General features: G+C 40.4%; 1 protein-coding gene across 1 annotated transcript; it reads left to right on the forward strand.

The window, feature by feature from the left end:
• Positions 1–714: 714 nt before the first annotated feature.
• Positions 715–13,953, forward strand: rogdi (rogdi atypical leucine zipper). The gene is made up of 11 exons (XM_061090229.1): positions 715–947; positions 5,662–5,733; positions 6,538–6,620; positions 8,297–8,351; positions 8,442–8,522; positions 8,662–8,757; positions 8,865–8,963; positions 10,597–10,710; positions 10,794–10,843; positions 11,056–11,182; positions 12,494–13,953. Exons 1-11 carry the CDS (start codon positions 873–875, stop codon positions 12,533–12,535), a joined length of 894 nt encoding a protein of 297 aa, XP_060946212.1. The 5' UTR covers positions 715–872; the 3' UTR covers positions 12,536–13,953.
• Positions 13,954–15,801: the final 1,848 nt, after the last annotated feature.

Genomic DNA, 15,801 nt, shown 5'->3' on the forward strand with positions numbered 1-15,801 from the left:
TGAAGTTCAGATCTACAATCCCCTGAGCCTGAGGCCTGTCTGGAGAATTAAGCAAACATTTGCTGAGAAGAGCATCTGTGGGGCATGGGAGTGGTTATATGAATGTGTCAGGAAGGTCGTAGTTTACCATCTTTGTTTAATCCTCAGGGCACAGTGAAGACATCCGGTTCTATCAAGCTTCACACGGGAATAGCGGCAGGGAAAGTGAGACTATGTATACAATTACCCAGAGTCCCAGAGTATCATAACCCTACTGTTAAATATCTATTCAACAGGGCATATTAACATTGTCCGTGAGCGGAAGTTATTCCAAAATAAAACGTCTGATAAGAATTGGTGGGCGGGTCTACTTTAATAATGAACGTGTGACCAGCCTAATGCTGCGTTCATGAGCCTCTCGTACAGAACATAATACATTTCCACCGTGTTAGTTCGATCAGAATGAATAAGTAAATGAACACGCTTCATTTATGGATGGTTCCCTTCAAAAGACAAACATTTTTAACGATGTGTGAGAAATAAGACGTAAATCTTCACCTTCAGTACAATCCAATCTGAAATTAAAGACTAAACATTCATGTACGTTTATTGTATATACGTAGATATCTATCGTTGGGCCTCTATTACGTCAGGGGCTGGGGATCATAGATGTCTATTTGTTTTCTATTTTATTCAGCGCTCACTTAGACGCTCAAATGTCCGACAGCACCTGAAGGCATCAGATCCTCTAAGCTAGTGAGGCTCCTTCATCCCCAGCAGAGGACAGAAGAAGAAGAAGAAGAAGAAGAAGAAGAAGAAGAAGAAGAAGAAGAAGAAGAAGAAGAAGAAGGGGAGGAGAAGAAGAAGGTGTTGTTATCATTCCGCTGCTCACCATGCTCAACCCGCAGAGGTCTCTCTCCGAGCTGCCCAAGATGTCCGCGGCCAGTCAGGTGGAGAGAGCCGTACTGGTGAGACACTGTGTGTGTGTGTCTGTGTGGGAGTGTAGCTGGACCGCACAGGTTCGGCTTGAACCCGCTGTGATAAACGTCATTGCCAGATATTTTCTAAATGATGGAGTTAGGTGGAGCAGTTCCACCCGCGCGCTTACCTGCAGGTGCTACAGACGGCTCGAGCTGTCATTCTGTCGTGATGTGTGTGTGTGTGTGTGTGTGTGTGTGTGTGTGTGTGTGTGTGTGTGTGTGTGTGTGTGTGTGTGTGTGTCTGTCTGTCTGTGTGTCTGTGTGTGTGTGTGTCTGTGTGTGTGTCTGTCTGTGTGTCTGTGGTACCAATTCTGGTACCATCAATGTGAGGCTGGTCCTCACAAATTCACTGGGCTGTTTGGGCGATAAGACTTGGTTAGAGTTAGGTTTAGGTCAGGGTTAAGGTTAGGCATCTAGTTGTAATGGTTAGGGTAAGGGGCTAGGGAACACATTATGCCAGGGGTGTCCAAACTACGGCCCGCGGGCCAACTGCGGCCCGCCATCCATTTTTAATTGGCCCGCATCAATGTCTAAAAATATAATTTATAAAAAATAAAATTATTATTATTATTTTTTTTGATACTCAAAATTTAGTAGCGCTCAAATGGCACTTACTTTTAGCACTTTGTTTTGCTTTATGGGGCCAGGCTTCTTTGACAGGGGAGAGGCCGGTGCATGCTTCTGCGTTTTCCGGTTTCAGGCCCCATAATACTGGCAGAAACCAAGAAAGATTTAGAAGAACGGATATGGACCAAATAGAAGAGCACTTGGCAGAAGAGATCTGAAAGTATGACCACTTGTATAACCCGTCACTGACTAAATACAAGGACACGCAGATGACCTGCAATTCCTGGAAGGAGATCTCGGCTGACGTCGATTTGCAGGTCGACGAGTGTACGAAGCTGTGTAGAAAGATCAGGGACAAATTTGTCCTCCAGAAAAAGTAATAAAAGGTCGACAAAGACTGCCACACACAAAGAAGGTCTGGTGAATTGCTTTGCTGACTTGCTAGCTGTCCCTCAGAACGCCACCACGCCGCCACGTCCCCCCGCCCTGAGCGACGCGACTGTCAACAGTCCACTCCAGGGCAGGGGGGGTTGGCGGTGCGAGTGGCCCAGTCCTTGGTATTTTTTTCTGTATGTGGCCCTCGGGATGAAAAGTTTGGACACTCCTGCATTATGCCAATGAGTGTCCTCACAACTATACAGAGATGTGTTTGTGTCTCTCCCTCTTTCTCTCATCCTCTGCTAGTGTGTGAGTGCTGACTGTCAGACCTTACAGAGTGAGGATATTTGAATCAGGTTGAGGTCAAGGTTAGGTTTAGGTTTTGGGTTCCACATTTCGTTTGAAAGGTTGAGGTTAGGTTACTTTGAGTTGTCCTCACAACTAGAAGAGTGCTATATAAATACAGACCATTTACCATATAGTGCAGAGAGAATGTGTCATGTTAATGAGTGTCCTCACTAAGATAGAAATACAAGCATGTGACACTGACTGTCAGGACCAGGTGACCTCATGCGGACCAAAGCTCAGTTCTAATGAGGAAAATCACCAAATCCTGAGGTCCAGTTAAACACTTCAGTGTTTAGATGTGAATTGTGTTTAGGTTCGAGTTAGAAATGAATTGGTCATGGTTAGGGATAATGTTTTGTTTAGGCTCCTATCAATGAATAGAAGTCAAACCTGTGTGTGTGTGTGTGTGTGTGTGTCACCTGATAACACCAGATAAACCAACAAAAGTAACTTTGAAAATTAGCATAACTTACAATTTACTCAACCTTTTGCCTCAGCAAGCAGTTCTTTTCATCACTGTCATTGTTTGGATGATTGACGTTGTTTGCATATGTAACTAATGTAAACAGCAGTAATGTAACTTCAACATCACTAAAGCACTAAACCTAAACTGATTCCAAGCCTTCACAAACTGATATACTGCAGGCATGACAAATGTAGTTGGAAGACAATTAAATAGATAAAAGGAAATACACAACAAACTAATTTAAAATTTAAAAATTACAGTTTTGTTGCTTTCAAAGTTCAACGGCATTATTATCATATGCAGAAATAAACAAGTTATCAATGCAATGATATTCTTAGTTCTCTTGTCTCTGTCTGGTGCCGTCAGTTATTCAAATAAAACATATAAATAATGAAAAATGTGTTCTGCACATAAGCTCAACAACCCAGGTTGTGGTATTGCAGTTCCATTTTCCTGTATTGTGGTTTTAGAATATGACATTTAATTTCAACATAGGTCTTTTTGACCGGAACGTTGTGTACTTTAACAGTTTCTATCACAATTACATTTGATGAGGATTGTATTGCTGCTACATAGCAAGTATGAACATAAATTGCACTGAGAGGGGTTTCTATATAATAATATCTACCACATAGGGCCGCCATGTTTTCAAACAAGAATATCACTAAGAAGAGCACATAGCTCTGCCAACAGTCCCCTTAAAGTTAAACAAGCCTTATGGCCACATTGTGTCTCAGCTGTATGTTGGTGGTAGTAACAGGTTTCTAACCCTATTCGTTAACATAGCAGCTGGAATATATGAAATTACTTACAAATTCACCACATTCAGATTTTTATTTGAATCTGCATGAACTCACTGTTATTGTGAGTTGTTCTCTGAGAAATCAACAAAAATTTTGAAAAACACCATATCTCACAATGTTAAAGAAAGTTACAAAATTGCTCCACCACACCCTATTTTGTTGTTATCTGCCCAGTGGTTTTAACGTAATCCTGCTAAATAACAAACAAACAGAAGCAGATGAAAGCATAAGCTTCTTGCCAGAGGTAAAACTCAACTTAGCTCAAATGCAAGCAAATTAGCACAAATTTCATTCAAGCACATGCAATCCACTCATACAGTTCTGAGTAAAAAGAGGTATACAATGTAGTAATGATGGTGCAGCACATGAGTGAGAGTGCAGGGTTCAACTTACCAGCTATGTAAGAAAGGTGTTCCTACACTTTACAGGCATGTAAATGGAAAACAATGTTAAACTGTGTTACAGGGTTTATGACTTTAGCAGCATTCTCATCTGATACACTCCTGATCAAAATCTTAAGACCAGTTAAAAAATTGCATGAATTGCATTTTGCACTGTCGGATCTTAGGAAGGTTCTAAGTAGAGCTTCAAAATGCAAAAAGAAGAAATGGGAACAAGAGACCAAAAGTTGTGAGCAGGCAATTTATTGAAAACAACAATTTAACTCAAATAGGCTGTTCATCAGCTGATCAAAAGTTTAAGACCACAGCCTTTAAAAGCCAAAATCTGTGCAAAAATTTGGATTCCATGTCATTTCCTGTCAAATAATCACACTGTGAAGATCTCTTGATGGCAAAGGCAAAAAAGCTCACCGTGTTTGAACGTGGTAGGATTGTTGAACTGCATAAACAAGGCCTCTCACAACGTGCCATCGCTGCTGAGGTGGGACGCAGTAAGACAGTCATTTTGCATTTCTTAAAAGATCCTCAGGGTTATGGAACAAAAAAATCAAGTGGTAGACCCAAAAAATGGCTGTACGTCAAGACACGGGACGATCCTCGTCCCAAATTAAGGCCATTACTGGTGCTGACTGCAGCCCAATAACCATCAGACGGCATCTGCGAAGGAAGGGCTTCAAAAACAAGAAATGGCTTCAAAGGCCACGTCTCCTTAAACGCCACAAAATTGCCCGTTTAGACTTTGCAAGGGAGCACCAAACATAGGATATATAAAGGTGGAAGAAAGTTTTATTCTCTGACGAGAAAAAATGTAACCTTGATGGTCCTAATGGCTTCCAACGTTACTGGCATGACAAGGAGATGCCACCTGAGATGTTTTCTACGCGGCACAGTGGAGGGGGCGCCATCATGATCTGGGGTGCTTTTTCCTTCAATGGAACAATGGAGCTCCAGGTTGTGCAGGGGCGTCAAACAGCAGCTGGCTATGTGGAGATGTTGCAGCGGGCATCCCTCATGACTGAGGGCCCTCGTCTGTGTGGTAATGACTGGGTTTTTCAGCAGGACAACGCTCCAATTCACAATGCTCGTCTGACCAAGACTTTTTTCCAGGAGAATAACATCACTCTTTTGGACCATCCTGCGTGTTCCCCTGATCTTAATCCAATTGAGAACATTTGGGGATGGATGGCAAGGGAAGTTTACAAAAATGGACTTCAGTTCCAGACAGTGGAAGTGGTGAAGCCATCTTCACCACTTGGCGCAACATTCGCACTAGCCTTTTGGAAACACTTTTTGAATTTTTGAAGTGATCAACAATAATGGTGGAGCTACTCATTACTGAGTCAGTTTTTGACACTTTAATTTCTGTTTTAGGAGGGTTTTTTTTTTTTTTTAGCTGTGGTCTTAAACTTTTGATCAGCTGATGAACAGCCTATTTCAGTTAAATTGTTGTTTTCAATAAATTGCCTGCTCACAAATTTTGGTCTCTTGTTCCCATTTCTTCTTTTTGCATTTTGAAACTCTACTTAGAACCTTCCTAAGATTCAACAGTGCAAAATGCAAATTCATGCAATTTTTTAACTGGTCTTAAGATTTTGATCAGGAGTGTACCTCCTTCACAGAATCGAGCTCCACAGGAAAAGCTCCTCAGACCTGTCCATGTTTCTCAATGTACACAACATATTCCTGTTTGTTTCCAGTTATCATGGATCAGTCACATCTTCATTTGATCTGTCATGTAGGAGGAGGAATTCAACTGGCTGCTTAAAGAGGAAGTCCACGCTGTCCTGAAGCAGCTCCAGGATGTCCTCAAGGTAAAAGTTAAGACTTCATGTTTACAACTGATTGAAGTTATGTCACTGAACTCATTGTCACATATTTTAAGGGCCTTTGCACCACTATACATCTGTTTCCTTGTCCTGGCCTGTTGTAGAATGTCCTTCATGGTTCTTAAGGAAGTTTTTAAAGAAAATTAAGGAAGACCTGAGATTTCAAATGCTGCAAATACACAAAGATAGATAAATACAGCAAGCCTGCATTACAAAATGGTGGCAGCGAGTTTCAAATGTTTGATTTTTTTTTTCAGACAGGGATGGTTCAACAAAGAGGTGCTATTAACATGCATCATAGGAAATGTAGTCTTCAACTTTGATTGAGTTTTACATGCACAAGGGCTACAAGTCATTATATTAGAGCTCCTACTGCATTCCTTTATGGTTATATTACTGTCCCACTGCTGTGCATTTTGACAAAGCTCAACAAGTGTTTATTTTTTATTTACACTGTGCTCAGAATCATTGATTTGTCAAAATCAAGTAAGAAAAATTATCAAAAAGATTTTGATCATATCATCACCATTCGATACCAGCCAAAGTCAATGAATGATTATATTGCAATATCACCCAGTCATAGCTGTAATGTGTTTTCAGTAGCTTGTGTAGTAAATTGCAAAGCAAATTGTAATTGGATTGTAGCCCAGACTTAGCATAATGGATCAGAATAATTCAGCAAAAAGTCTCAAGATTACCTGAAAGCAGTGAATAATCTACTTTGTCAACTCAAAGGCTCCAAAGTTTTCATTTTGTGGAAGTGAAACTTTGCTCTGCTGTTGTCAACAGGAGGCATCAAGACGTTTCTCAACGCCGACACCAGGTCTGGAGAGTCAGCTCAAGCAGGAAAACTTCATCCTCGGCAGCTCAACGTAATACGTCATATCTCTAAGCATTTCATTTCAAGGTGCAACAGTTACTGTACAGTTACAATGGTTGGGTCGACTGAAACACAGTAAGGCCCTATGTCTGTCACAAAGCAGCGTCTTGTCTTGAGCGAAGTGGCTGCAGGGATTAAAATTCTCTGTTGTTAACAGATTTCCTTCATCTGGTTTCCAGAGAAGTCATGTACAGTGTGTTTGTTGGTATGGGAGGGGCATGTGACACAGTGAGCCGGGCAGCCCTAACGTTTCATGGAGAACTGAGGCTATTTTAAGTGTAAACAGACAGTTAATGTCATGAACACAAATATTCATGTAGCCTAAGGGGATTTGCACACCCTCTGTACAATGTCAGCTAGAGAGTGTGATCACACAGTTCTGTACTGGCCATTACATATACCCAGTGCTGGGGGGCTTTATACACTCCAGGGTTCGTACGTCATGGAAAACCTGGAAAAGTCATTTTTAAAATCAATTTTAAAATGTGTTTTTCCAGGCCTGGAAAAGTCATGGAAATGTGTTATATTCATATTTTCATGTCGTTCATTACTTCATTTACGCTGAGTTTTAAATAATTCATATGCTTTTAAAGAAATACGCTCAAAATTTAAGCAGGCATACTTGGGTTTGTGTCATTTAAGGTATACTGTATGCCTTGGAACTCTCATTGTTAGTTTGAATACTACATTTTGTCACTTTTTCGCTTATACACCAAGATTTCACAAAATGTTCGGTCATGGAAATTTGGTTTAAAGTTATTAAAAAGTCATGGAAAAGTCATGGAAATCCATTGGTCAAAATGTGTATGAACCCTGACACTCACTATACAAGTTGTGTAGGGTAACGCAGATAATGCAAGGGTCCCACCTCCCTCTTATGTTAAAGAGGTTGTTTACAACTCTGATGGGTGGATGAAGCAGAACTATCCTGCTGGTCACAAGAACACCATGTAAACAACAGTAGTGTTGATGTCTCTCTAACCAGCCGTGTCGCTTGGTCTCTGTGTGTTTGGCTAAGCAGCCACTTCAGATATCTCTCGAATGCTGTGATGGAATTCTTTCACAACATTCTCTTGGACCGAAGGATTTACTCACTTGATTTATGAAGACAAAAGTCAAGGTCAAGATGGCCTCACAAGTATATCTATTTTTCTTAAATGTGACATCTTAAGATCAGCTTGAGGGAATGTCTTCAAATTTTGAACAAACATTCACTTGCACTCAAAGATGAACTGAATAGATGTTGGTGGTCAAGGTCAAATGGTCCAGGTCACATGACCATGCGTTGTTTTGAACTCAATATATCAGTAATAACGAAAGGGAATTTCATTACATGTGGCACAAACATTCACTTACACTCAAAGATGAACTGAATAGATTTAGGTGCCTGCAGGTCAAAGGTCACAGTGACCTTTTTATCCCTGTGATATGACATATCAGGATTGCCAGTTAGGATTTGCATTACATCTTGTACAATTCGCTTGGACTCACTGATTAACTGATTAGATTTCAGTAGTCAAAAACCTGTTTTTGGTGACTCTTAAATGTGATATCTCAAGAGTGCTTGAGGGACTTTCTTCCATACACTCGGTAAACATTTTGCTTGCTATAATTTGCCTTTTCCCATGGTTTCTCTGTGAGTAATCAAGCTGTGATGTTGTTTTGCAGCATGGATCAGGTGAAGGGGGTGCTTACTCTGCAGGGAGAGGCTCTGAGTCAGGCTGTGAGTTTGACTTATTCTCAATCAAAGCTTTCTTCCTTTTTAAAGGACATAAGACTTTGATTTAGCTAAATGTTTTGCTTTTCTTGACAGGACATAAATCTGAAGGTTGCCAAAAGTAGCCAGGGTTTGCACTTTCAGTTCAGAGACGACAAGCAGTGGAAGCTGCAGCAGGTCGGTGTATAATGGTACCACGGACATGGAGAACCACAGCTGTAGCTGTAGGAATTTTGTGATCGTAGTAAATCGGAAATCCTGCCTCACTCATCCCTCTCACCACTTCATCTCCCTCTTGCCTCCACTCCTCAATCAGATCCAGGATGCCAGGAACCATGTGAACCAGGCTCTGCAGCTGCTCAACAGCCGTGATGAGAGCTACCACTTCCAGACGGGGGCTGAGGTCAATAAGGTCGGCCCCCACTCTGGGCCACAGAGCCCTGTTCCAAACATGGATGATATCCCAGCCTTACAGGGGTCACTTCTTGTACTAACTTCATGTAACTGGTTGTTCTGTAGCTCATGGATGCAGTGATGCTGCAGCTGACGCGAGCACGAAACCGCCTCACCACCCCCGCCTCCATGACTCTCCCTGAGCTGGCCACCAGTGGTCTGATGGTACAGGCTTGCAGACACACACATTACACACACACACACACACACACACATTGCACAGGCACGCTCACAACAGGAAGCAGACAGAGGCAGGAAGTGATTTATCAACTCCTTTGCAGAGATTACGTGATCATGTTTACAGCACCCCGACACCGTTGTCGGCTCTTATCACAAAAAACTTGACATGTTCGTCTGTGTCTTCTACGTCTATGACATGGCTTTTTCACTAGGAGACATTCGTTTTTTAAATGTTTGCGTCTGTAGCTTGTGGTGAATCCAGCGCGATTAACACATCGACTTCTCATGGATTTCTACATACATGATACTAGGAGGCCAGGCAGAGAAAGGCCACAGAAACTGCAGAGCATCTCACTTGGACATTTGTGTTCTCACATGCACCTTCTTCAGATAAAATACAGAGGAACTGCAGAGTTCAGTGCATGTCTGAAAGCAACTTTATAGACGATGGGTTGTTGAAGACGCCAATATGTGTACGAGTACATGTACATAGCAAAACAAATGTGTCCGTCTCTGTCCTCGGGTTTATCGTAGGCTGTTTCTCCTGGTTTCGTCTGAATCCACTAGTTCCAATAAAGAGAAAATCTCTCTGTTTTCTTGCCTTTCTCTGGTTTGTGTGACTCATGAATACCAAACCTTCAAATGGTTTCATCTTGATATTTGTAATGGACTTGGAGATGAAACATTATCCAGGAATTCCTGAGTAAAAATTTTAGATTAGACAAATTTCAGAAAATTGACCCCCAACCTCAACCCATCTATCAGCTTTGGAATGAAGTGGAACACCAGCTGTGAAATTTTCACTGAAATTTTTTTTCCTATTGTGGTGTATTTAAAGTAAGATTTTATAAATAAAGAATCAAACTGTTTATCTTGAACAAACTACATCACGACTAAGGACAAAGGCCCGGTTCAGTCTGGGTGTTAACATCCCTCTCAGGTGATCCGATCACAAGTGGTCAGCTCTTAGTTGAAAAAGCCCCCGAGACACTTTGAGGACACATATGAAAGCTGATCACTCAGACAGCTTTGGGAAGTGGTCTGATACTCACATGGCCACATGATGTAAGTCCTTTTCCTTTAAACACCCACACTTTTTTTTTACAATTTCAAACGAGAAAAAAATGTATTCCATCGTACATTTGAGTGCAGCACACATACATACGTTAACTCAAGGCACTTCACATGTTAAGGTTGAGACCTTACAAAACATAAGAGAAACCCAAGAGTTCCATAATAATTTGTCATGGGAATTGTGAAGAGAAAAACTCCCTCATTAACTGGAAGACATTTCTAGCAGAACCAGAACTATGTTTTAAGTCTGACCCTAAAAATAGAGATGGTTTCTGTCTCCCGAACACAGATTAGGAGCTGAAGGCTCTGCCTCCCATTATATACAGATTCTTGGAACAACAAGGGAGCCTGTGTTTTGGGAGTGAGGTGATCTATTTGGATTATATGGTGTTATGAGCTCTTTAGTATATGATGGTGCTTGACCGTGTTGCCTCACCAGTCGAGTCCAGTTGTACTTGAGTACACTTTTCTTGGGTTTCTTTACCATGAAGCCTTGCACTGTTCACTATTGCTCCATGTTCCTCTCTTTCTCTTTCATGTCCAGAAAATGTTCACTCCTCCAATGCCTGGAGATGTGATGGTGAACTTTTACATCAACTTGAGCAAACTGTGTCTGACGGTCTACCAACTCCATGTGCTGCCCCCCAACACCACCAAGGTTTGAACTTGTGACTCTGCATCACTATATAAAGCTACACTCAGTGTCGTGTGGATGTTTTCGTAACTCTCTCATCTCAATAGAATTTCAAACATGCTGGAAGTTCAGTGTTGCACAACCCTGGAGCAATGTTGTAAGTCCTGTTTCTTTTCTATTCTTTCTGTTCTAAACACATGTAGATGTGTAAATAATGCATACAATGATTACCTTAAATAAATATATAGCAAGTGAAAAGGAACAGTAGTTATTGATGACAATCTATTAGGGACTTCAACACCTTTGTGGAGTGGGGGTGTATCTTCCCCTGCGTGTGTCTTTACTTTCTGTGAACACTTCCCCCGGCAGTGAGCTCAACCACAACCGTTTCGAGGTGAGCCATGTTCACAAGGTGGAGTGCGTGGTGCCTTGGCTCAACGATACGCTGGTGTTCTTCACCATCTCCCTGCAGCTCTGTCAACAGCTTAAGGACAAGGTACATGTCTCTCCTGGAGGATGACTCTGTCACAGTTAAAATATAGGTCCAGTTTTTACAAGTCATCAGTACATCAGAAGGAATTCACACTTGATTTGACTGCTAACGTCTTTTATCTGCTTCAGGTGAAATTATGCATGACATACATTTTTTGTAGTATTCCATCACCAATGAACAGATGGCTTCAGCATTCTTATTTTTTTACATGGCATGTGTCGAGATGAACCCGACCAAGTCCAAACCTATCCTTTAAAGGAGATTTCCCAATATTTGTAAACCTAGGCCTACATTTATGTTTATAAATGTGGGTTTGTAAATGAATGGTACTTACAAAAACTTTTGTAGGTCATCTCCGCTGGCAGCAGCAACACAGCGGTAATGGCTACAGTTTGATCTTATGGTGCAACTGTGACCCACGACAGGTCGGAAGGGTTGTTTTTCATCAATCAAAGGCTCAAATTGTTATTTTCGGTCTTTTGGGGCCAAGACTTTGGCAACATAACAAATGTCTGGCTCATGAGAGGTCCCAGTCTGAATCCTACAGCAGTTCATTGTCCCTCATCTACTTGTTGCCGCTTCGTTCGCTCTTCAATTTAAAGGAACTCGTTGACTGTATACTCCGGCTCAAACAAGTAGGGAGGACCATCAAAATCTAAAATTTCATCAACACATCAGAAAAAGATTCAGACATAATTGTTTCTCTCAATAAATTCTCCAACTCTCTCACCATTCTACCTCCGCCTTTCTGTAGGGACCCAAGTGAACGGTCTGTATTTAGTCTTGATGACCACTCAAAGTGCTTTACAGTACAGTTTTACATTCACGCATTGACACAGGCATTCATACATTGCATCTAAGTGCAGGACTGTTCTCTGTGTGAAGGGGCAATTCGGGCTTCAGTATCTTGCCCAAGCACACTTTTACCGGTATCGAGCCGTTGACGTTCTGGTTAAAGGACGACTGCTCTAATCCCTGAGCCACAGCCACTCAAGTGTCACAGGACTTGAGAGTGAGACTTTAAAAAACTTTTAGAGGACACTTTGTGGACTGCTGCTGTTGCCTCATATGATAACATTGTAGCCACTGCTTTCGAGTTGTAGCTGCCGGCGATCTACTGGATAGATTCAAAGAGAAGTTCCATTCATTTAAACACACATATTTACAAATAAAGGGCCGCTGTTTGAAAAACATTAAAATTAATTAATTTTTTTGGGCCACTTGCTCAGTAGATAATAATTTGCTGGTGTATAATTGTAAAAGCGTAACTTGACTAATGCCACACTAAGCTCCTTTGTCCTCCTTTCTTTGCAGATATCAGTCTTCTCTAGTTTCTGGAACTACAGACCTTTCTAATCCTCCCCAAGTCAATCCTCCAAACTAGTGTAAGGGACATCCTGTGAAGGTTTTATTTTGTATATGTTGTTCACGCTCTCGTTCACTCTAAGGTGTTGCATGAATAGGCGAAAGAGCCAATCAAATCTTAACAGGTGTCATTATTTGCCATTTCCCACATTGCATCTTACAGCACTGACTTGAACTTCTGAAAGAACGAATGTTATTGTTGTTGATTTATCAGTAGGATTTTTTGTTACATTCATTCTATTTAATACTAAGTATTTATCCCAAAGTTTTCATGTGAACTGTTGTGTGGTAAGCTAATGTGTGTACTCAGGGTTGGAAAACTTAGAAGAAGAAGAAGAAGTTAGAGTTCACAGCAGGAGTTTTGAGACACATGGTCATAAAGATGACATAAAGATTATCCAAACATATTTACACAATCAGCTACTCTGGGTATTTTAACACCTATAATGTGTAAGCGCTGGTTATTTATTAAGTTTCCAAATGCATAGAGTTTTCAAAACCCCTTGTTTCGGTTTCTTTTCACACAGAAAACTCCAAGTGAACCAAAATCACTGCAAACAACGTGACTTGATTTGAATTGATTTGAACTCCTCTTATTGGTCAAATGTATCTAGGGCGGGAGCAAGTAAGTAAATATGGATAGAAGGTATATTATAAGGCCAAACCAGACTTGAATTTCTTCTCTGAGACCGGCTGCTGCAGTGTGTGTGCTTTGCCACATCCCAGAATACAAAGCAGATCTGGCTACAGAAGCCAATGATGCATTTTGAAACTTTCTGGAAAACTACATTGATAAAATATTAATGTGTACAAATTGTGCCCAGGTACTGGTCATGGTCAACACACTGGAGTGATCCACTTAAAGGAAAATTTCAACATTTCGGGAAATCCTGGAGTTAGTTCAGTTTGATACTTCTCTCATGCCTTTAACTATTGAGCTATTTTAACAGAGATTGACAACTTGACTGTGGATTTTATTTCACTTTCACTAATCAGGACATTCGAGACAGAGTTCAAAGTTGAGTTCAATAAGTTGTTCAATTATCAATGCAGGGTGTGTCATTGGATTTTAAAAGATTGTGAAGACAAAATAAAACAATTCTGTGGGGAGACACAAAAGTATTGTGAAAATATTTCCCATTGTGAGCTCTGATGGGAATAAAATCAGTCCTTTACAGTCACTGTTAAGCTACCAGTCATGTCTGTGATTTCAAGTGTTTGTCTGTTCTGTGTTCATATTTATTTTACATATTTTGCACACTTTATTGATTCCCTGTGAACCAAACACTGATCTAATTATGAGCAAATTACTTAATTCCAGTAAGTGTTATTCTCTATTTTGAAAAGTTGTCTATCATATCAAATATTAAATGATTTTTCTGTGCAATAAAATATTCTAAACACTAAGATATCTGTTCTGTCTGGCTCTTTGCTCCAGCTACTGTGAAGCCACATGTAAAGATGTCTCTGTTAAACTCCAGGTTTTCTCCACTTCATTGTGTTTGAGCATTCAGTGATCAAATGCATTAATTCATTCATTTGTTACCATGGGATCAGGGTAAAGTAAATCCCCTGTGTGAGTGTGAGGATAAAGTAATTCATATAGTTATGAGATGATCAATGTTTTGAGCTGACCTGACTTAAACTCAAAGTTTAAAGACAATAGAAAAATACATTTCCCCAAACTCTGTGTCAGTACTAGACAGAAAAAGTTTGTATTCATCATAAAATGATTTCCTATCATATGATGTCATATGAATAAGTACTAAGTCAGAAAATAATGTCATATAGTTTAATTTATTAACCTTGGTGACCAACGAGATGAAAGTCATCCCTGAATCTGAATCTCAAATCAATCTGATCAGTAACTTGTCTACTTTCGTAGAAGTAATTCCATATTTTAAATGTAGTTAAAGGTTCACCCTCCCCTTCCAAACATGAAAGAACCCTGTGGTAGCCTTCAGTTGACATAAAAAAATCTAAAGGTGTTTAATTTGTCCAGTTTGGACTACTGTAAAAAAAACCTGATCGCTCTGATATGATGGGTTGACAAATTCCCTTCTCGTTTCTGATTATAAAAAATATAATGTGAACATGTAACTCAGTGCTTTGTAAAAATGTAGTGGTAAAGAAAGTAGCTTTTTGATAAGAGATGCAGTTCAGTAAAAGGGAAAAGTGCCTGAAAATAAATCTACTTCAAATACTGTCTGAACAGTACAAATATAAAATATTTTATGTTTCTACATCCCCACCCAGACAACTTGTATATTAGCTAAGGAAGCTACAGTGACTCCACTCGTGTGTCAGCATTTCATGAGTCTGTTTGAATAAGGCAGCTAGGTCATAATCACTTTTTTCTGAAAAGGAGATATTTGTACTAAATAGTTCCTACATACTGTGCGACTGTGGCTGAGGGGTAGAGCGGTCATCCTCCAACCTGAAGGTTGGCCGTTTGATACCCAGTCTTCCCCATCTGCATGCCGAAGTGTCCTTAGGCAAGATGCTGAACCCTGAATTGCCTCCCATAGAACAACAAAGTGCTGCTAATAGATGGACTGTATGAATGTGTGTGTGAATGGGTGAATGTAAAACTGTTCTGTAAAGAGCTTTGAGTGGTCATCAAGACTAGATAAGCGCTACATAAGTACAAAACAATTTTCCATCCTACCACTGGTATTGAATCTACATGTAGTAATTTAATAAAGTATAAAAAGTAAAAGTTAATTGTACATAGTACTACTATGCAGCAGAATTGCCTCTGTTATCAAAAATCATTAATGATTCTAAACATTGATGCATCGATGTGTACGTAGCTGATCCAAGTGGGGCTAGTTTGAACTATATAGTTGGCTTCAGTCCCCTTCATGTCCTGTACACTGTACTGAGTTGCACATTTAATGATAAACCGATGAAGGTCACTGCAGCCAAATACAGAGAAGCTCACATGACTTGAGATTGAGGCGATGGTTCTTCTTTCAGCACAATGATCCTGAGAGAACACTGCAGTTTCTTCAGGAGCACAAAACCTCTTCTCACAACAACACAACATCCGTATGTTTCTGGATCTGTGTGCTTTTATGGTAAACAGTAAAAGATTTGTATTTATATTGAGCTTTTTCTTGTCCTGGTGAACACTTACAGCAATTTACAGGACAGTTTTGCCATTCACCCAATCATACAGTGCATCTATGTGCAACCCCTTTCACTCCATCACTCATACACCATTGGCACAGCCGTCAGGGGCAATTTGGGGTCCA

The sequence above is a fragment of the Limanda limanda genome, chromosome 17, assembly GCF_963576545.1.
Source record: "Limanda limanda chromosome 17, fLimLim1.1, whole genome shotgun sequence".
Taxonomy (NCBI): Eukaryota; Metazoa; Chordata; class Actinopteri; order Pleuronectiformes; family Pleuronectidae; genus Limanda; species Limanda limanda.